This window comes from Martes martes (assembly GCF_963455335.1).
Source record: "Martes martes genome assembly, chromosome: 3".
NCBI classification, from domain to species: domain Eukaryota; kingdom Metazoa; phylum Chordata; class Mammalia; order Carnivora; family Mustelidae; genus Martes; species Martes martes.
In genome coordinates this window covers 133,931,052-133,951,197 of record NC_137890.1, presented here as the reverse complement: position 1 = coordinate 133,951,197, position 20,146 = coordinate 133,931,052, and the positions used below count along the sequence as shown (strand labels likewise).

General features: G+C 36.0%; 1 protein-coding gene across 3 annotated transcripts in view; it reads right to left on the bottom strand.

The window, feature by feature from the left end:
- SCN9A (sodium voltage-gated channel alpha subunit 9) overlaps window positions 1-20,146 on the bottom strand; it is a gene marked incomplete at both ends in the record, with an annotated part of 99,157 nt that overhangs the window by 41,198 nt on the left and 37,813 nt on the right. For all 3 annotated transcript variants that reach the window (XM_080798011.1, XM_080798010.1, XM_080798009.1), the window contains one exon: window positions 19,491-19,967. In XM_080798011.1, the coding sequence (XP_080654137.1) occupies window positions 19,491-19,967 (477 nt within the window). The remainder of the gene's footprint in view (window positions 1-19,490; window positions 19,968-20,146) is intronic.

Here is a 20,146-nt window from a genome sequence, read left to right as displayed (position 1 = left end):
GATGCACTGCATTGCTGGGAGAAAAGGAGCATGGATACAGACAGGGTGAAGCACAGGGAACTGAGGGAAGTCTAGGACACATGAGGAGAGATTGTTCACTTTTCTGTGAGGGCTTCATGGACAGCGGTGGGCATGAACTCCCCTCTGCATGATGAGGGAAAGGGTTGGTACGATTTTTCACCCCTGCCCATCAGCATGCACTGACATCAGTGAGCATAACAGCACCGACAGTGGAGGCCTGAACCACTTACATCAACCTCTGCTTCCCTCCATTCTGCAGATGCTTCTTTACTAGGGTTGTTAAGTGTGTCTGAGAACCAGAGCAGCAGGTCCCTCTTCCAGAAGACCAGCACAAACCCCTGCATGCACCAACTCCACTGACCATAGAGTGCTGCAAAGTTTTGGCTCTAGTGGAAAGAGGATCTGGCCTCTTTTTTAATCCTTTTTTTTTCTTTTTAAAGATTTTATTTATTAGAGATCACAAGTAGGCCCAGTGGCAGGTGGGGGGATGGGGAGCAGGCTCTCTGCTCAGCAGAGATGAGCCCCAGATGTGGGGCTCGATCCCAGGACCTTGAGATCATGACCTGAGCCAAAGACAGAGGCTTAACCCACTGAGCCACCCCGGTGCCCTGGATCTGGCCTATTTTAACAAGCAGACCAAAGCACACCAATTTAAAACTCACCACACACTGGACAAGATCCAAACACTCCCCACTCAAGGCAGGAAGTAACTCTGCAGAAGACTGACCTGAGGCAAAGACAGCCAGAACACAGGAGAGCGCACACAGCATACAACAGAAATACCTCCTAAAGTGCCAGGCCCTGGACAGTATATGATCTCTTCTTCATAAAGCCATTACTCTCAGGAGCATGACACACTAATACACAGAAGACAGAGACCTAGAGAAATGCCAAGATAAAGGAATTCATCCCAAAAGAAAGAAGAAGAAAAGCTCATAGCCAGGGACTTAACCAAAACAGATATAAATAATATGCCTGACACATATTTTAAAACAACAATCATAATGATACTATCCGGGCTTTAGAAAAGCATAGAAGACATCAGGGAGTCCCTTAGTGCTGAGATAAAAGACCTAAAAACTAGCCAGGCTGGGAAAAAAAAAAAAAAGCTACAACTGAGATGCAAACCAACTGGAAGTAAGGAGGACAAGGATGGAAGAACCAGAGGAACAAATAAATGATACAGAAAAGAAAATTGCTGAAAGTAACACAGCTGAAAATAAGAGGGAAAGAAATACTGGATCATGAATGTAGACTTACAGAACTCAGTGATTCCAGAAAGTATCACATCATAGGAGTCCCAGAAGGAGAAGATGGGGAAAAAGGGAGAAGGTTTATTTGACCAAATTATAGCTGAAAACTCCCCTAATCTGGGGAAGGAAACAGACATCAAATGTGGGAAGCATAAGAATTCCCATCAAAATCAACAAAAATAGGCCAAAACTATGACATACCACAGTAAAATTTACAAGATACAGAGATAAGGAAAAAATTCTAAAAGCAGCAATGGAAATGAAATCTGTAACTTATAAGGGAAGACAAATAAAGTTAGCAGCAGACCTAACCACAGAAACTTGACAGGCCAGCAGAGGTAGCATGATAGATTCAATGTGCTGAATGGGAAAAATATGTAGCCAAGAATACTCTATCCAGCAAGGCTCTCATTAAGAATAGAAGGAGAGATAAAAGTTTCACAAACAAACAAAAACTAAAGGAGTTTGTTATCACTAAACCAGCCCTACAAGAAGTATTAAAGGGGACCCTTTGAGTGGGAAAGAAAGACCAAAAGTGACAAAGACTAGAAAGGAATAGAGAAAAATCTCAAGAAACAACAACTTAACAGGTAATACAATGGTACTAAATTCACATATACCTATAATCATTCTGAATGTAAATGGACTAAATGCTTGAATCAAAAGTCATAGGGTATCAGAATGGATTAAAAAAAAAAAAAAGGAAAGAAAAGAAAACAAGACCCATCTATATGCTGCCCACAAGAGGCTCATTTTAGACCTAAAGACAGCTGCAGATTGAAAATGAATGTATGGAGAACCATTTATCATGCTAATAAATGTCAAAAGAATGCCAAGTAGCTATACATGTATCAGACAAACTAGATTTTAATTTTTTTTTTAAATTTATTTATTTGTTAGAGAGAGAGAGAGCGAGCAAGCACAGGCAGACAGAGTGGCAGGCAGAGGCAGAGGGAGAAGCAGGCTCCCCGCCGAGCAAGGAGCCTGATGTGGGACTCGATCCCAGGACGCTGGGATCATGACCTGAGCTGAAGGCAGCCGCTCAACCAACTGAGCCACCCAGGCGTCCCAGACAAACTAGATTTTAAACCAAAGACTGTAACAAGAGATGAAGAAGGGAACTATATCATAATAAAGAGGTCTATCCAATAAGAGGATCTAACAATTATAAATATTTATGCCCCCAACTTTGGAGCACCCAAATAGTTAAAACAAGAACAAACACAAAGAAACTCATTGATAGCAATACAACAATAGTAGGGGACTTTAATACCCCACTCACAGCATTGGATAGATCATCTAAGCAGAAATCAACAAGGCTTTGAATGACACACTGGACAGGTGGACTTAAGAGATATATTCAGAACATTTCATACTAAAGCAGCAGAATACACATTCTTTTTGAGTGCATATGGAATATTCTCCAGAACAGATCACATATTGGGTCACAAATCAGGACTTAAGATCATACCATGCATATTTTCAGACCACAATGCTATGAAATTTGAAGTCAACCACAAGAAAAAATTTGGAAAGACCACAAATACATGGAGGTTAAAGAACATCCTACTTAAGACCGAATGGGTCAACCAGAAAATTAAAGAAGAAATTAAAAATATGTGGGAGCAAATGAAAATGACAACATGATGTTCCAAAATCTTTGGGGTGCAACCAAAGCAGTCTTAAGAGGAAAGTATATAGCAATACAGGCCCAATTCGAGAAGGAAGAAAAGTCTCATATGCACAACCTAACCTTATCCTAAAAGAGCTAGGAAAGGAACAGCAAATGAAGCCTAAAGCCAGAAGAAGGGAAATAATAAAGATTAGAGCAGAAATAAAAGAAATAGGGCCACCTGGGTGGCTCAGTGGGTTAGGCCTCTGCCTTTGGCTCAGGTCATCGGCTCAGGTCATGATTTCAGGAACCTGGGATCAAGCCCCACAACAGGCTCTCTGCTCATCAGGAAGCCTGCTTTTCCCCTCTCTCTGCCTGCTGCTCTGCCTACTTGTGATCTCTCTCTCTGTGTCAAATAAATAAATAAAATCTTTTTTTAAAAAAAAGAGAAAGAAATGGAATAGAAACAAACACACACAAAAAACAGTAGAAGAGGTCAATGAAACTAGGAGCTGGTTCTTTGAAAGAATTAATAAAATTGATGAACCCCTAGCCAGACACATCAAAAAAAGGAGAAAGGACCCAAATAAATAAAATCACAAATGAGAGTGGAGAGATTACAATCACAGAAATACAATTATAAGAGAATATTATGAAAAACTGTATGTCAATGAATTGGGCAATCTGGAAGAAATGGATGCATTTCTAGAAACATACACTATGAAAACTGAAACAGGAAGAAATAGAAAATTTGAACAGTCAGATAACCAGCAAAGAAATGGAATCAATAATCAAAAATCTCCTAACAAAAAAAAAAAAAAGTCCAGGGTCAGATGGCTTCCCAGGGGAATCCTACCAAACATGTAAAGAGGAGTTAATACCTATTCTTCTCAAACTATTCCAAAAAGTAGAAATGGAAGGAAGACTTCCAAACTCATTCTACGAGGTCAGCATTACTTTGATTCCAAAACCAGACAAGACCCCACTAAAAAGGAGAATTACATGGATGCAAAAATTCTCAACAAGATACTAGCAAATCAAATACAAATTTATATTAAAAGAATCATTCACACAATCAGGTAGGATTTATTCTTGGGCTGCAAGAATGGTTCAATATTTGCAAATCAATCAACATGATACACCACATTACTAAAAGAGAAGATAAGCATATAATATTCTCAATAGAGGTAGAAAAAGCATTTGACAAAGTACAGCATACATTCTTGATAAAAACCCTTAACAGAGTAGGGATAGTGAGAACATACCTTAATATCATAAAGGCCATATATGAAAGACCCAAGGTAATAGCATCCTCAATGGAGAAAAACCGAGCTATGGTCAAGAAGAAGACAGGGATGTCCATTCTCACTATTGTTATTTAACATAGTCCTGGAAGTCTTAGCCCTAGCAATCAGACAACAAAAAGATATAACAGGCATCCAAATTGGCAAGGAAAAAGTCAAACTTTCACTATTCTATGTAGAAAACCCAAAAGATTTTACCAAAAAGTTGCTAGAACTGATATACAAATTCAGTAAAGTCACGGGATACAAAATCAATGTACAGAAAGCTGTTATTTTCTCTACACCAATAATGGAGCAGCAAAAAGAGAAATTAAGGAGTCAATCTCATTTACAACTGCACCAAAACCATTCAATATCTGAGAACAAAACTAACCAAAGAGGTAAAAGATCTGTACTCTGAAAACTATAGAACACTGATGAAAGAAATTGAAGATGACACATCCAAATGGAAAACATTCCATGCTCATGAACTGGAAGAACAAACGTTAAAATGTCTACACTAATCTAAGCAATCTACACATTTAATGCAATCCCCATCAAAATACCACCAGCATTTTTCACAGAGCAAACAATCCTAAAATTTGCATGGAACCATAAAAGATTCCCAATACCCACAGAAATCTTGAAAAAGAAACACAAAGCTGGAGGCATCACAATTCCGGACTTCAAGATGTATTACCAAGCCATAGTGATCAAGTGACCAAGTGATCAAGACAGGATGGTACCGGCACAAAAGCAGACACATAGATCAATGGAACAGAAGAGAAATCCTGAAGTGCACCCACAACTATATGGTCAATTAATCTTTGACAAAGCAGGAAATGATATCCAAGAGAAAAAAGTCTCTTCAAATGGTGTTGGAAAAACTGGACAGCTACATGCAGAAGAATGGAACTGGACCATTTTATTATACCATACACAAAAATAAATTCAAAATGGATGAAACACCTAAATGTGAGACAGGAAACCATAAAATCATTGAGAAAAACATTCTTCGAATTTAGCCATAGCAATTTCTTACTAGACACTTCTCTAGAGACAAGGGAAACAAAGCAAAAATGAACTATTGGGACTTCATCAAGATAAAAAGCTTCTGGCAGCGAAGGAAACAATCAATAAAACTAAAAGGCAACCTACGAAATGGGAAGAGATATTTGCAAATGACATCTGATAAAGGGGTAGTATCCAAAATCTATAAAGAACTTATCAAACTTGACACCCCAAAACCAAATAATCCAGTTAAGAAATGGGCAGAAGACATGAATAGATGTTTTTCCAAAGAAGGCATTTAGATGGCTAACAGACACATGGAAAGAAGCTCAACATCACTCATCGTCAGGACAATACAAATCAAAACTACAATGAGATATCACCTCAACCTATCAGAATGATTAAAATTAACAACAGAGAAAACAACTGATGCTGGCATGCATGTGGTGAAGGGGGAACCCTCTTATTCTGTAGGTGGGAATGCAAACTGGTGCAGCCACCCTGGAAAACAGTATGGAGGTTCCTCAGAAACTTAAAAATCAAACTACCCTATGACCCAGATATTGTACTACTAGGTATTTACCCAAAGGGTATAAAAATATTGATTCAAAGGGACCCACACTTTATAGCAGCATTATCAATAATAGCCAAATTGTGAAAAGAGCCCAAATAACCACTGACTGATAAATGGATAAAGAAGATGTGATATATATAAAATGGAATATTACTCAGCCATAAAAAGAATGAAATCTTGCCATTTGCAATGACATGGTTGGAGCTAGTATATTATGCTAAGCAAAATAAGTCAAAGAATGACAAGTACCATATGATTTCACTCATATGCCAAGTTAAAGAAATGAAACAGATGAACATAGCAGTAAAATTAAAAAAAAAAAAAAAAGAAGAAGAAGAGAGAGGGAGGTAAACCATAATGAGCACTGGCTTTTATATGTAAGTGATAAATCACTAAATTCAACTGCTGAAACTAATATTACACTATATTTTAACTAACTAGAATTAATTTTTTTTTTAAGATTTTATTTATTTATTTGACAGAGATCACAAGTAGGCAGAGAGGCAGGTGGAGAGAGAGAGAGAGAGGGGGAAGCAGGCTCCCTGCCAAGCAGAGAGCCCGATGCGGGACTCGATCCCAGGACCCTGAGACCATGACCCGAACCAAAGGCAGAGGCTTAACCCACTGAGCCACCCAGGCGCCCACTAACTAGAATTTAAATAAGAACGTGTAACATTAAAAAATATGATCAAATTAAACTTTTAAAAAATTGTTCATGGTTCTTCTTTTGATTGCCTGGAAAGTGTGTTTTCTACAACAATGACTATGAGTACAGACTGTCAAATATAGGTGTCATATGAGAAACTGTCTTAAGCTGGTAGCTTACAAATTTATTACTGACATATCCCGAAATAGGCATCTACATCATAAGGCTAGTTCACGATAGTATGGATGGTAGTTAATGCTAGTTGGTCATTTCTTATTTCAAGAAGTATGAAGTATATTTGTCTAATAACTTGATAATCTGGTATTTAAAAGCCAAAAAAAAAACATTAAGCCTATAGCAGCATTGTAGAAAACACCTTATTCAAAGAGGATGGTTGGTGTTGAAAACATTCCAAAGATGTTACATTTAAAGTATATACTATAATACTGCTTGCTACATACAACAAAACATATTCTTTGAGGAGCAGAGCCTAGAATCAGTATTTCACCTGAGAATCAAAATAAAGAAACACAGAGGACAGCAAGAAGTTGGGAGAAGTAAATCAAAGGGAAGGAATGAGCATATATGGACAGAGAAATTACAGGCAACATTACCGGTAAACTAAGCTCTACTGTATGTCATTAAGCTTAAGAATTTCTTTTATTCATTTCAAATCAACCTCACCCATCTTTTATTTTTACAGTCTAATTTTACAATTGATATTCATAAGGAGGGCTCTGAATAATTAAAGGAGTAAAATGGCAAAGTTCAGAATAAAGGATCAAAGAACCTTTAAAGAATTCCACAAAGCGCTACCATGCTTTGTGTAAGAGGTCAATGTTTTCCAACTTACCATTCTGTTAAGGGATAACTTCAACTTTAAATATTCTTTTCTGATCTGGAACCAAAATATGTTTTCTTCTGCCTTGCAATTGTTAGGGTCCTTTCTGTCTTTTGGAGAAATGTAAATATTATCTTCCTACAGCTTTTTTTTTTCTTTTTAATTGGAGATTACTTATAGTATTACCATTTGTGTTTTTCATCTTAAGAGTATTGACATTTAGTTTCTTTACATGATTTAGCATTCCAGGCCCTTCAAGTCCCTCCAATCCTTCTCTGATCTCTCTGAAATTTTGGTCTCTCTCAAGATTCTTTTTAAATGGTAATGCTACTTAAAAACTACTGAAGATATCCTGGAGAAGTCAATAATATTTTCCTTGCCTTTTCATTTTATTTCCATTTAAATTATGAGAAAACTTCAGCGTAATTAACAGTTACAGTAAACTCTTGACTCACATTATAATTACGGGCAACTAAAGCCCAGCACTTTTTCAGAGAAAAGGCAAAAAGAAGGAAGTTTCCCTTTCCTAGTGTTCTTTATGACTGCAAGAGAAACAGTGTGGGTTTTTAGAGAATAGGTGCTTGTTCAGCAGGAAATCCACTGAACACTTCCATCGCAGGGTCAACGTGGGATATAGCATTAGATGATGGAGAAATAATGAGGTCAAATCTTAGGCACCACCATGGAAATTCAAAATAAAGCAAATGATTTCACTGAGAGTTCTCAGTTTTCCCAGGGTACTTCCTATCGAATAACAAGACAACTTATATGCCTAAAAGGTTAAGATCTTGCATATAAAAGCAAACAAACAGATTCTGGCCACTTAAGAAGCTTGAACTGGCTACAGATTTTTTCCCACCAGATCCTATAGTGTTCTCTTGGACCTCCAAAAGTCAAGTGGCACTCACCAATAAGGCTTTGTTGTGTGATCAACCGGCAGTATTGAAGGGCTCTGTACACTAACACAGAACCATCTGCAGAAAATAGATATTTAAGTAGCTGAGATACAGCGGGTGAAATCAGAAAGAATATCTTACAGAGGACAATAGAGGAAGGGAGAGAAAACTGAATGGGAAGACATCAGAGAGGGAGACAAAACATAAACACTCTTGACTCCGGGAAACAAACCGAGGGTTGTGGATAGGGAGGTGGTTGGCAGGATGGGGTAACCAGGTGATGGGCATTAAGGAGGGCACGTGTTGTGATGAACACTGGGTGTTATTCACAACTAATGAATCATTGAACATTATATCAAATGCTAATGATGAAATATATGTTAGCTAATTGAATTCAAATTAAAAAAAGAGTATCTTAAAAACTTAGAAACAAAGATTTAAACAGTTCTACTACTGAGGTCTGCTAGAAAATTGCAACAAGTGGGTAAATAAGGATTGGAACAAAGGCAAACAGGACAGGAAAATGTGAGGTGAAAGCCTAGACTCTAAGTCTCAAGCTCATTCATTAAAAAAATAACGAACAAAAAATAAACTACTTGTGTATTTATGCTATCCCCTAAAACCACTCCTAATGAGAAAAGGCATGGATAGACAAACTCCACTGAATGGAACAATTATCCGTTGTTGTTTTTTTTTTTAACACATGGCTTTCTAATATTGAAAATACAATGTAAAATAAAAATTGGCACAGACAAAATATATCTTTCCTAATCTTTATGTAGGCAGCTTCTGCCAAAGAAAAGTGTTATATTTCAAGTCACTCTTCACAAATGAAATATCCACAGCTTTTTGTTTTCAGGAGAATGACCATTCATAACATACACCTCATATTCTCCAACAGTTTGGTAAAAAAAAAAAGAAAATAGATTGTAATCATAATTCAGGAATTAAATACACACACATATTTTTGGAAGCCGTTTTCTAAAAAATTGTGCATTTTACCTATACATATATACATACTATTGTGTAGGTATGCATCTTTATTTAGATTCTAGGGGGAGGAAATATACTCCATTCTGAAATAAAAATTTTTTTACAAGAGAATATTGCCTCTGAATCACCACCCATCTGAAATAAAGAAATATGTCTTTTACTTAGGAGCACCTTTAAAATTAACTTCAAGGAAACTAGAACAGTATTAGTTTGTTTGTTTTTTTAATTGGAAAATGTTCACATTATTATCCCTAGAGTGTAACATTTTCAAGATAAAGTTTTGCTTTCAATGTTGCACAATGGAAAACAACAATACAGACATCCCAACAATGACAAAAGCAATTCAACATATGAAATAAACTATAAGAAAAAAGGGAAGATTCTTATTAACATGGATTTTTTTTTACAGAAAGTTATTCATTAGAGTTCATCCATTCAGCAAGCTATACTAAAATTAAGACAAAATGTATCTGAGTGGCATATTTTCTTTTACACTTGTTAGAAATACTAGGTACGGCAATCCATATTAATTTGCTTCCAATTTTATTATAAGTGTTTTATGTCTTATTGAAAGGTTTTGTGTTTACTTCATAATATATTCCATTTAAATCTCTTACCTTCTTGATCCTATGCTATATGCCTTCTTATGAGATTTACCCAAAATAAGAAACATTCTCATCCGTGCATAATATTGCTTTTGGAATCAAATTAAGCATTTCAAGCACTTATAACTCGTTCGTTCATAGGCTGAGCCTATAAATTTTAATTGATGCATTTTATATATAGTCAAATAAAATCAAATGTCAGTTACTGAATTGATTAAAGAAATAAAGCCCTAGAAGCCCTAGTTATCACTGTGTTCAAAATCATTTCAAAACATATTCAAAGTTTAGCCTAGAAACTGGGTACTTTGGCTCTGTGTACTCAGAACCCTGCTTATTTGTATGAGTCTGAATTTCAGTAAATACAGATCTAGTATTAGAATGTTCCTTTTATGTTCTGAGATTTTATGTTTATGTCTGAAATATTTTCCCACAAAAATGGTTTCTTAACAGAGTTTTTATTTACTAAATTTAAATGTGACAGTTTATTTTTTCCAACTTTACTGAGATTAATTGACATATAACATTGTGTAAATTTAAGGTACACCATGTGCTGATTTGATTTGATACATGTATATATTGTGTGTGTATGTATATAAATATATCAACCACATCCTTCCCACATATAATTACCATTTGTTGTTGTTGTTACGATGAAAACATTAAATTTCTACTCTCATAGCAATAAATCTGAAAATTTAATGTGACATACATTAGATTGGATTAGATTAGGAAAGGCAGTTGCTAGAGGTTTTCAAATTAAATGTTGCTTCAATGGCTTCTGTTACATGCTGTATCTTACTTTTATAATCCATCCAATAAAAATCTATAGATCATGCATTGAAATCACCTAAGGACATGAGAGATATATATCAAGGAAGTCATCAAGAGAATCACAAAAAATGATGGAATTGCACCCGTGACATGCTATGATGCCAATTCATCTACAGAACAATTGTATGTTTCTACTTTCTTGCAATGGAGCAGGCAGAAACATTTTGTAGCTGAACAGCATGCATGACACTGAAAAAAATATATATGTATGATTTTTTTTTTTTTTAGATAACCTGTATAAAAGTGGTCACATATGTCTCTGTCTGGTTAAAAGCACAGAGCTGCATCCTTGAATGATCCAGTTTGGTTTTACCCCTATGAGAAGTAAGAAGGTTGGGTACCGAAGTTTAGAAATGCAGAACGATGAAATAGATTAGTCAACTGATTTAAAATGTTTAAAGTCACATACCTGAAAGTAAAAATGAATTATATGTTAGAAAACACATGCTAGATGCTTAATGCAAAGCAGTATCTTTGAAACACAGTAGTAAGACTGAATATCATTCAACACAGATTTTAAAACAATCAACTCCACAGTTATATAATTCTATTATTTAGGGGATGAATTTAGCCACTGTAATGTGATAAGGCAATCTTTTGCATTCTGTTTGCTCTTTGTAACAACCATCTAAAAACAAGTGATTCTCAGTTCTAGAGTTGGTGAGAGTAGGAGTATGTAGTTTTTAAAAAGCATATTCTAAAATTAGAATTTCATGATTTACTTTTAATTATCACTTTTAATTTTGACATTTAAAACAGCATTGAAGGAAAAATGTTTCCAAATCTATCAAAATAAAAAGAATAAGAAACAACGATTCAAATGTCAGATCAAAATTTCATTGTTTCCAGACACATAAAGAACACACATTTCAGACACACCCAGTAAAGATGATTTTTCAAATATTTTTAAATGAATCTGCAAAAGAGAAACGGTTAAGTAAAATTTTATGGGAGTCTTCTTCTGTTTTGTTTTGTGTTTTTAAAGGATCTGCATAAAAATAAGATCAAATACCAGCTTAATTGTATAATTAATGTATCCTATAATTATAATTATAAAATTGTGTAATTGTAACTAATGCCTAAATCTTGCTAAACCAAATGCAATTCTGGAAGAGATTATTTTATTTTCTTAAATGCAATGATAAGAAGAAATCAAAACTGCTTTCTTGGTGAACATAGTAACTGCCCGTTTCAGGGAAAAACTTCATAAAAAAATCTAAAGAGAGACCAAGTAACAACATTATTAAAACCACCACATACTAAAAAGACGTAAAATATTTAACCTTGATGACTACAAATATTTAAAAAATTTTTTATTAAATCAATAAAAGGAGTATATTTCATAACAAGTAAACATGTTTGACTTTCTCCAAAGATAATGGCTTTTAAAATTGAAAAGATTAAATACTGAACAGATGAATGGGTAGATGGACTAATGCATCGGTGAGTCAGGTAAGCAACATGAATGTCTGTTCCTCTGCCTGGGATTCCCTTCTCCATTACATCCACTCAATGAAATGATCACCATCCTTCAGGGTCTGGCTCAAGCCCCACCTCCTCTCCCATGCCCTCAGGCTAACAGAGTCTTACTCAATGCATCCTCAATGGGCTGGTTTATTATTTGGTCATGGAATGTGCTTTGTTCTAGTTATTATATTGAGGTAGACTATAACTTAATAAATCAGCATTAAAAAGAATCAGAAGCCAAATATGAACCAGTATATGCACAATACCACTATACCAGAAATTTTGATCCTTAATTGCAACATTATGGTGCAAAACAGAAAATAATTATATTCCTACTAACATCTTGCCTTTCTATGGTATGTAATATGGTGGTTAAAACTTGGGTCTCTTTAAAGAGACCCCCAGAAACATCAGTGACTAATCAGCATCATTTCTTAATTTTTCAGTGTTTTAGTTATCTGTAAATATAGATGAATAATATCCATTCCCCTAGTTGTCATAAGAAAGTTATATAATGTAAATGAAAATGGCAAATAGGTACAATTTTCCCTTGGTTTCTTTGGTGCATTCTTCTTTTGGGTCCACATCTCAAGTGTTGAGTTGCTCACTTGTCCTCTTACTTTCTGTGGTCCTTGTAGTGTAGAGGGTGCTGTGGTGAGCTGTGCCCATCCCCCGCTTCAGGCAAGCCTCTCATCCCACCAGCTACTGGGACTGTTGGGGGCTGAAGGCTCACAACTGAGTCCTGGCATGGGAATTGTCATGCAGAAGACACCCAACAGTTACATCTCCTCCCCTGGGAGGGTGGAGAGGGAACCTGCATCTAATGACTCATTGGTGGGAGGGTAAAAGGCCTGACTCCTTTGCTTCAATAAGGACTACTCCATAGGGTCACCCTAGTACCTACTGGAGATGCCCGTAGGATCAGCAGAGGCATCTGCTGAAAATACTTAACATTTCATTTCTCCCTGTGCCCAGTCATCTTGCTTCCCTCATTTCTTACAGGTGTTAGGTGTTGTTCCTGAGAATACTCCCCAGTAAATCTCTTACACACCTATTCTCTCTCAGAGCTGGTTTCCCACAGGACCTGACCTCTGGCTGACTCTCTGTATATCCCATGGTTAACATAACTGAACACATAAAATCCCAACCTGTGTACAGCTCTGACTTGTCCTCTTTCCTTGGAACCTAAGTTTCCAAATACATACTGTTTGGCACCACTTGGCTATCTGGCAAGTAGCTCACAATTAAGATGCCCCCAAATTAAACTCTGAATATACTCTATCTCCTAAATTTTCTCCTCCACCTACGTATTTTTTAATAGCATTGGTACCTATCCAGTCTCCTAAGATAAAACCTAATGTTACGAGTCAATCTGTATCTCCCAAAAGGGCTCTTCACCTCTATTAGAAAGTTCTTTCACCTAGTCTGAAGAAAGAATTTATCTTTTCACTATAAAACCTCCTTCAAATGCCATTTCCTCTGTGAAGTATTCCAATTTATTTTTAAGATTAGTTATACTCTCTTCTATCCTGTGTGAGTGTTTTGTCCTAAAACCAAACCTTGTTTTAATTCTTTTTTGTATGTTTAATTATAATTTCTGGTTTCCCTATGTGTTTCTCCTCAAAGGCAGGAAGCTTGCTTTACTCCTTATCACTTAAAACCGTGCCAAACACAAAGACCTATAGCCTACCTTTACTGAAGAAATGAATGCATTAATGATGTGTCTTCCTAATGTCTAGCAGGAGTATGGTAACAAGAAGAAGCTCAGTAAATGTGTGCTCAACAAATGAATAGCAATGGTTCACAAAAAATGTTCTCTCATGTATTCCTTTGTAATTTTTTCCTCCAATGATCAAAGTTAATGAGGGGTTTATTTGGAATTTGGCTCCTTGTGGAACATGAAGTTTTGTATAAATGTGTTTGCAGTGTTTTAAATGATGTTCTCTTGAAGGAGGGTAGTTTGATTATGTAAAATTTGAATATTTCATTGACCTCTTTTCTCTGAGGACCTCAGCTAGACTTTGATATAATGTTTTAAAACACCAAAGAACAATTAGGTAAAGCTAAGTATCTGCCTTTGGCTTGAGGAGGAATGAATGGGGCATCTCTCTAGGAGGAAATGTTTACAAAGAATGTTTCCTCTCTGCTGAGTACACAATATGAGCAAATTCACTTAAGCAGCCTTGATAAGTAGATACATTTGTCAAAAGAACAGTAAAAAAGTACTTGGGGATTAGATTCACAATGAAGAAAGGAGCTTCTCTGAAAGCCCTAAGAGTCTGTACTACTTTAAAATCACATGAGGTTGTTTTTGTTTTTAAATATTAGGAGAAATAAATTTGGATTAATGTTTTCCTCTGAAATTTACATACACTTCCAAAGTTCTTTTTACAATTCTATAAACTGCTTCTTTTTTTCATCTTTAGAGCAGAGAAGGAAGTAGTCTGTAGCAATAGAAAACAAAGAGAATGACTCTAATCATCTAAGAAAGACCTCTCCATTGAAAAAATATTAGCTATTAATTTAGCTTTTTAGAGTTTTAAATTTTGACACTTGGCACAATTAAAAAAAACACTACACTTAAGAATTTAGTTAAGTCATATGTCAATCACATTAAATCATTGCAGGTGGGTGAATTTTTTTTCCCCTCAGCAACTCTTAGTGCCTGGAGCATAGCAGAGCTCAATACATATTTATTGAATGAATGGGTTCATTTCATGCTTCGTTTGAGGCTCATAATCAGGAAGCACTTCACTGCTAATGGTAAAAATCTGTGCAGTATGCTGCTAATGTTTGCCACATGCTTAGAGGACCGCAGTGCACCTCAGGAGGAGGCTGACTTTAAGAGGGGCCATTAGTTCAGTGTCTGCATTCTGAGAAATAGGGACAAGTCCTATTTTCATGGGTCCATGGAAGATAACAATATGACTTTCTCAATTCTGAGACAAACTCTACCTTGAGAGAAATGCTGATGTTCTATTGCCAATTATTTCCTTAGAACTGTTTAAGATATTTTACTCAACACTTTATTTAAACTCATCTCTTTGGTCATCTTCTGGTAAGATGTTTTATTATAAAATATTTTTACTTCATTCTGGAGTGCGTATCAAGTCAAGGGCACTTGCCAACATGCGATCTGATATTAGAAGATAAAAAAGTCTCCGTCAAATATAATGGGAAAACAGGATGCTAGGCCATAAAAGAGAAGTTTTTTGTTTTGTTTTGTTTTGTTTTGTTTTATTGGGGGGGGCATCAAAGGTTAAAGGTGTTGTTTCCCTCTGTTCAAAATGCAGATTCAACAGGCAAAGGGGGAAATACCTTCAGTCCCTGAATAAAGAAAATGACATCTCAGAAACCTGGGTCAAAACATGCTAGGGATGAATTTAGGTTCATTTCCCAGGAGAACTCAATCCATCACAATGGCCAATGGGAACACCACTGATAAGGATACTGATAAGGATTCTAAAGTTGCTTCCAGACTTAGGCAGAGAGAGTTCAAAGGATACAGCCCAGATCTGATGTTTGGAACAAGCTTCCCTTGTCTTTTACACACTAAAATTGTGAACCATTGATCTACATCATGCTACTTCTCTTGACTTTAACCTGTAGCAAGTAACTACTTACACTGTATATGTGGTCACTCAATCCCATATCCATAATAATTGTTAATTAGGCACTTACTTTCCAAAAGACACATATCTAATTATTTACCCACCTCATTTACTCTTCATTATAATTCTCTTTTGCTTATACAGAAACTAAAAAACAACATCAGAAAAGAATGTAGATTGCTCAAGACCATAGAGTTAGTAAAGACCAAAGCTAGAATTTAAGGCAAATACTCTATTTCCAGAGGCTCCTATTCTTAAACATATCCCAAGAAAGTGCTTAAGACTTAATAACCCAAATGTATTGAATCAGGCATTACTTTGTATTGGGTAATTGAGATTTGCCCTTTGGGCAAGTTTCATCAAGAACATAGCAATCACTCTTTCAAAGATACCTTAGGCATGAAAAAGTAGAAAGTTGGAAAGGAGGGAATAAGTAGTTAAAAAATTTGGGAGCTCAAGTGGGAGCTGAAGATTAGAGGGATAGAGGAGGGAGGTAAGCATGAAGGGTAGTAGAAGCACTTTCAGTAAAGAAAACCTACATTTTTTTTTTTTTTAGTAGCTCAAATGGAAAACCAAAATCAAAACCAAGTCATAATGAGAAACATTTAAATCTCAAGCAGCTGGAGAAAAGACTTTAATATAGGGTTTCACAGTTGGAGATACTATTACCTCTAAGGTACCCAACGAATTTCCTATAGATCTTGAACTTTTGTTATTTCTCAAGTCCAGAATAGCAAAGTGGGCTTGAATATACTCACACTGTGAGATATGTCATGGGAAATTTTTTTTGTGATGAAGGGCAAACATTCCAAGTCCACGATTTTAAATCCATACTTTTAGCTGATAATGATGATGAGTTCAGTAATAAACACAATAGCTGGCATTGTTTTAGGCTTACCAACTCAAATATGGTGCTAAATGACTTAAAGCAATTAGCTTACATATTTTTTTATTATAAGCTATGAGGTAGCCCCAAGCTCCTGTGTATTATACCATATAAACTATAGATATGAAATAAAAAAATGTACTTTTTTTCCTCATGTAGCTATAACTATAAATATAAAAATGACAATCAAGAATATTAGACTATTACAACCAAATGACCCTTAGATAACACAGTTTAAGGGCACTAAATTTCGTGCTTTTTAGGAAGGGTTTATGGGATGGATGAAAGAGTAACTTTATGGATGGTTATAGCAACATTATCAACAATAGCCAAATTATGGAAAGAGCCCAAATATCCATTGACTGATGAATGGATAAAAAGGATGTGCTATATATACAATGCGATATTACTCAGCCAACAAAAGAATGAAATCTTGCCATTTGCAACCACATGGATGGAGCTAGAGTGTATTATGCTAAGTGAAATAAGTCAGTCAATGAAAGATAAATACCACATGATTTCACTCATATATGGAATTTAAGAAACAAAACAGATGAATAAAGGGAAAGGAGGAAAAAAGAAAGAGAAAGAAGGAAGCAAACCATAAGAGACTTTTAACTATAGAGAACAAAGAAAGGGTTGATGGAGAAAGGTGGGCAGGGGATGGGCTAAATGGATGATGGGGATTAAGGAGGGCACTATCCCTGAAACCCATTTTGCCATATATGTTAACTAACTACAATGTAAATGAAAACTTGAATTCAAAACCAAAAAAAATGGTCTATTTCAGTAATGAAACAGTTTATAAACTAAATCACTAATTATAAAAAAACACAGCTGGCCACTACGACATCACAAACCTCCTCTGGATGCTACAAGGTAAGTAAATTTTTCAGAAGCGTGCCTTATTAACCCAATAGGGATGTGTGTTTTATCCCTGAAATGGACAAAGACAGGGCAAAGAAGAGAGAAATAGGACTGATCTATGAATCACAAGACTGGGGCTCTTGTCATGGCTTTGCCTTTGAACTAGGTTTATAACTGTGGATACAGTCACTTCCTCTTATTGAGCTTTTTAGAAAATGAGGTGCTAAATGGGCAGATCTATAAGATTCCCTTCAAAATGTTATAATTAACAGAGCAAGGATAAATCTTTTGCCAGCCATAGAGGACCTCCATTTAAGGTCAGCCACCAGTTTTGGGCAAAGAAAAAAATGACCAGGTAAGAAATGATTCTTCCAGATATTAAGATTTAAAGAAGTGCTTGGTAAACACTGCCAGCTACCAAGTGCCCTAACACCTGGAATCCCAAACTTATTCAGAAAGTCCACCAAGCAATTGTGGTTTTTCAGCTGTGATCTTCATGAGCAGAAAAATGAGTAATTGAACTAGTTTTCCTTTCCACATGTGACTAGGCTCAGATCACTTCCTGAAAATTGGTGTGTGGAATCTGATTTTCTACCTTCAAGCCGAAATAAGCAGTACCTCTTCTGTGTAAAGGTTTTAAAAATAAAAAATAAAAAAAATAAAAATGTCATTCCTTACTTTGTCATCTTGGAAAGAATTTCTTTGGCTACTTAGAAATACACAGTCTTAATTTATATAATAATGTATTCACTCAGTAAGTATTGGGCACTTACTGTGCATGCAGCACTGGTCATATGGCTAGGAGGCACACACACACACACACACACACACACACACACACGTATGTATCTTTATTCCAAAATCCACTGGAAATTCATGGGTGGCAGGTCTTAGTATAGGGATAAGCAGATAGAAGCATGTGATAAATGCCTCACAAATACTTCCAAATGTGACTGAAAGAAATGAGTACTATTTTTAAGGGATATCTTGAAACTTTGAAGAGATACCATAAAAATGCTTTGTCCTAAAACTCACAGTTATTCTATTCCACAGTTCAATTAATAAAAACAGTAAAATACCGTTACTGTGAATATATACACAACCAGATATGGAGAAAGAGGATATAAAATTTTTGATAAAAGATTCCTGTTCTCAATGAGTTTAGAGCAACCTGTGATGCATACAATAATTTCTCCCAAAAAAGTAATAAAATATAAAGTTAAACAATACATCCAGGAAAAGTCACAAAATCTGACAGGATTCAAACTGAGGAAAGCTCCTATCTCTTTGTAGAGGAATTAAGAAGAATGCAACAGCTACCACTTTTGAGCACTCCAAGTAGTGTTCTAAGCATTTTGCCCATGTTAATTCATGTAATCCTTATTACCCAACCCTGTAATGTAAGGCCTAATAATTTTACACATGAGGAATGTCTTAAAGGATGTATATAGGATTTTGACTGGGGAAGGAAATCCCAAGCAGAGTGATGCACAATGCAAGTGTTTGTGGTCCAGAAGGAAACCAGGCGAGCACTGGATGACACAGCTGGTCAGCTGGATGGGGCCATGGTGTGAAGAGTTTATCTACAGTCTGTAATTCTGGAGACTTGGGGGACCAAACATCCTTCAAAGGAGTGATGTGATCAGGATTGAACCTGGGTAAAATTAATCCGACTAGTGATCTGGAGTAGATGGAAAATGGAGGCAGAGACACCGGTTGAGACACTATTTGGTATGGTTTAGGCAAGAAGTAGTGAGTGCAAAGGCAAACCAAAGTGACGAGAAGGAGCAGTGGATTCAACAGACAGGAAACTGTATATGATTTTACAACTGATAACAAAAGGGGATGAGGGAAGGGAAGACTTAAACATACCTGGCGCTTTCCAAATCTAGTTAAGTATGATTGCATCAATTATTAAGAACCAGTAAGTAAAACCTCACCAGATGAATCTTCAGCAAACTGCTGTGTAAACTCACAAACACAAGAAACTACCCAACAGTCTGCAACATTAGAAAGAACTTAGCAAAACTTTAAAATTTCCTTTCATTTCACACTAATTAATAATAGGAAACAATGTGTACGAAAAATCTTACCCCTTTGCTGTATTCACTCTCTGAATCACTGCTAAGTTCCTCGGTATTCATATTTTCCAAATCAGATTCCCCGGGTGCAATGGGCACTGTCACAGTCAGGCTGGGATTATGAATAAATGATTGACAATCACTTTCTTCCATCAAATATTTGTCCACGCTGCTTCCAAAACCACTGATCTGGTCTTTTTCTTTGTGGTAATTGTGATCTTTGTTCATTTCAGCAAGTGTGCGGTTAGATATATAGTTTTCCTTCTTACTATTTTGATCTTCTGCTCTTCTTGTGTCTTTGGAAACCTTTGGTTTTTTGGAAAATGCTTTGAGAATAAATTCACGTAAGGTTTGTTTCACATAATTTATTCCCTTTGTAATTCTGGCCACTGCAATCTGGAGGTTGTTTGCATCAGTATCTTCTTCAATTGCTGTAAGATTGTCTGAGCTAAATGAGCTCAATAATAAAGCCAGAAATAGATTGAGGACCTACATCAGGATGCGGATGGGGTATGGAGAAATAGGGAGACAGGAAATAAAAAAGAAAATAAGCACATTTTTCTGAAATACAGGCCAAAATCCAAACCAGCATTAAAGATCCCTGCATGTGAGAGAGAGAACATGTGATAGGATAGAGTAGAGGCTAGACTCCTCATCACTATCTTGTC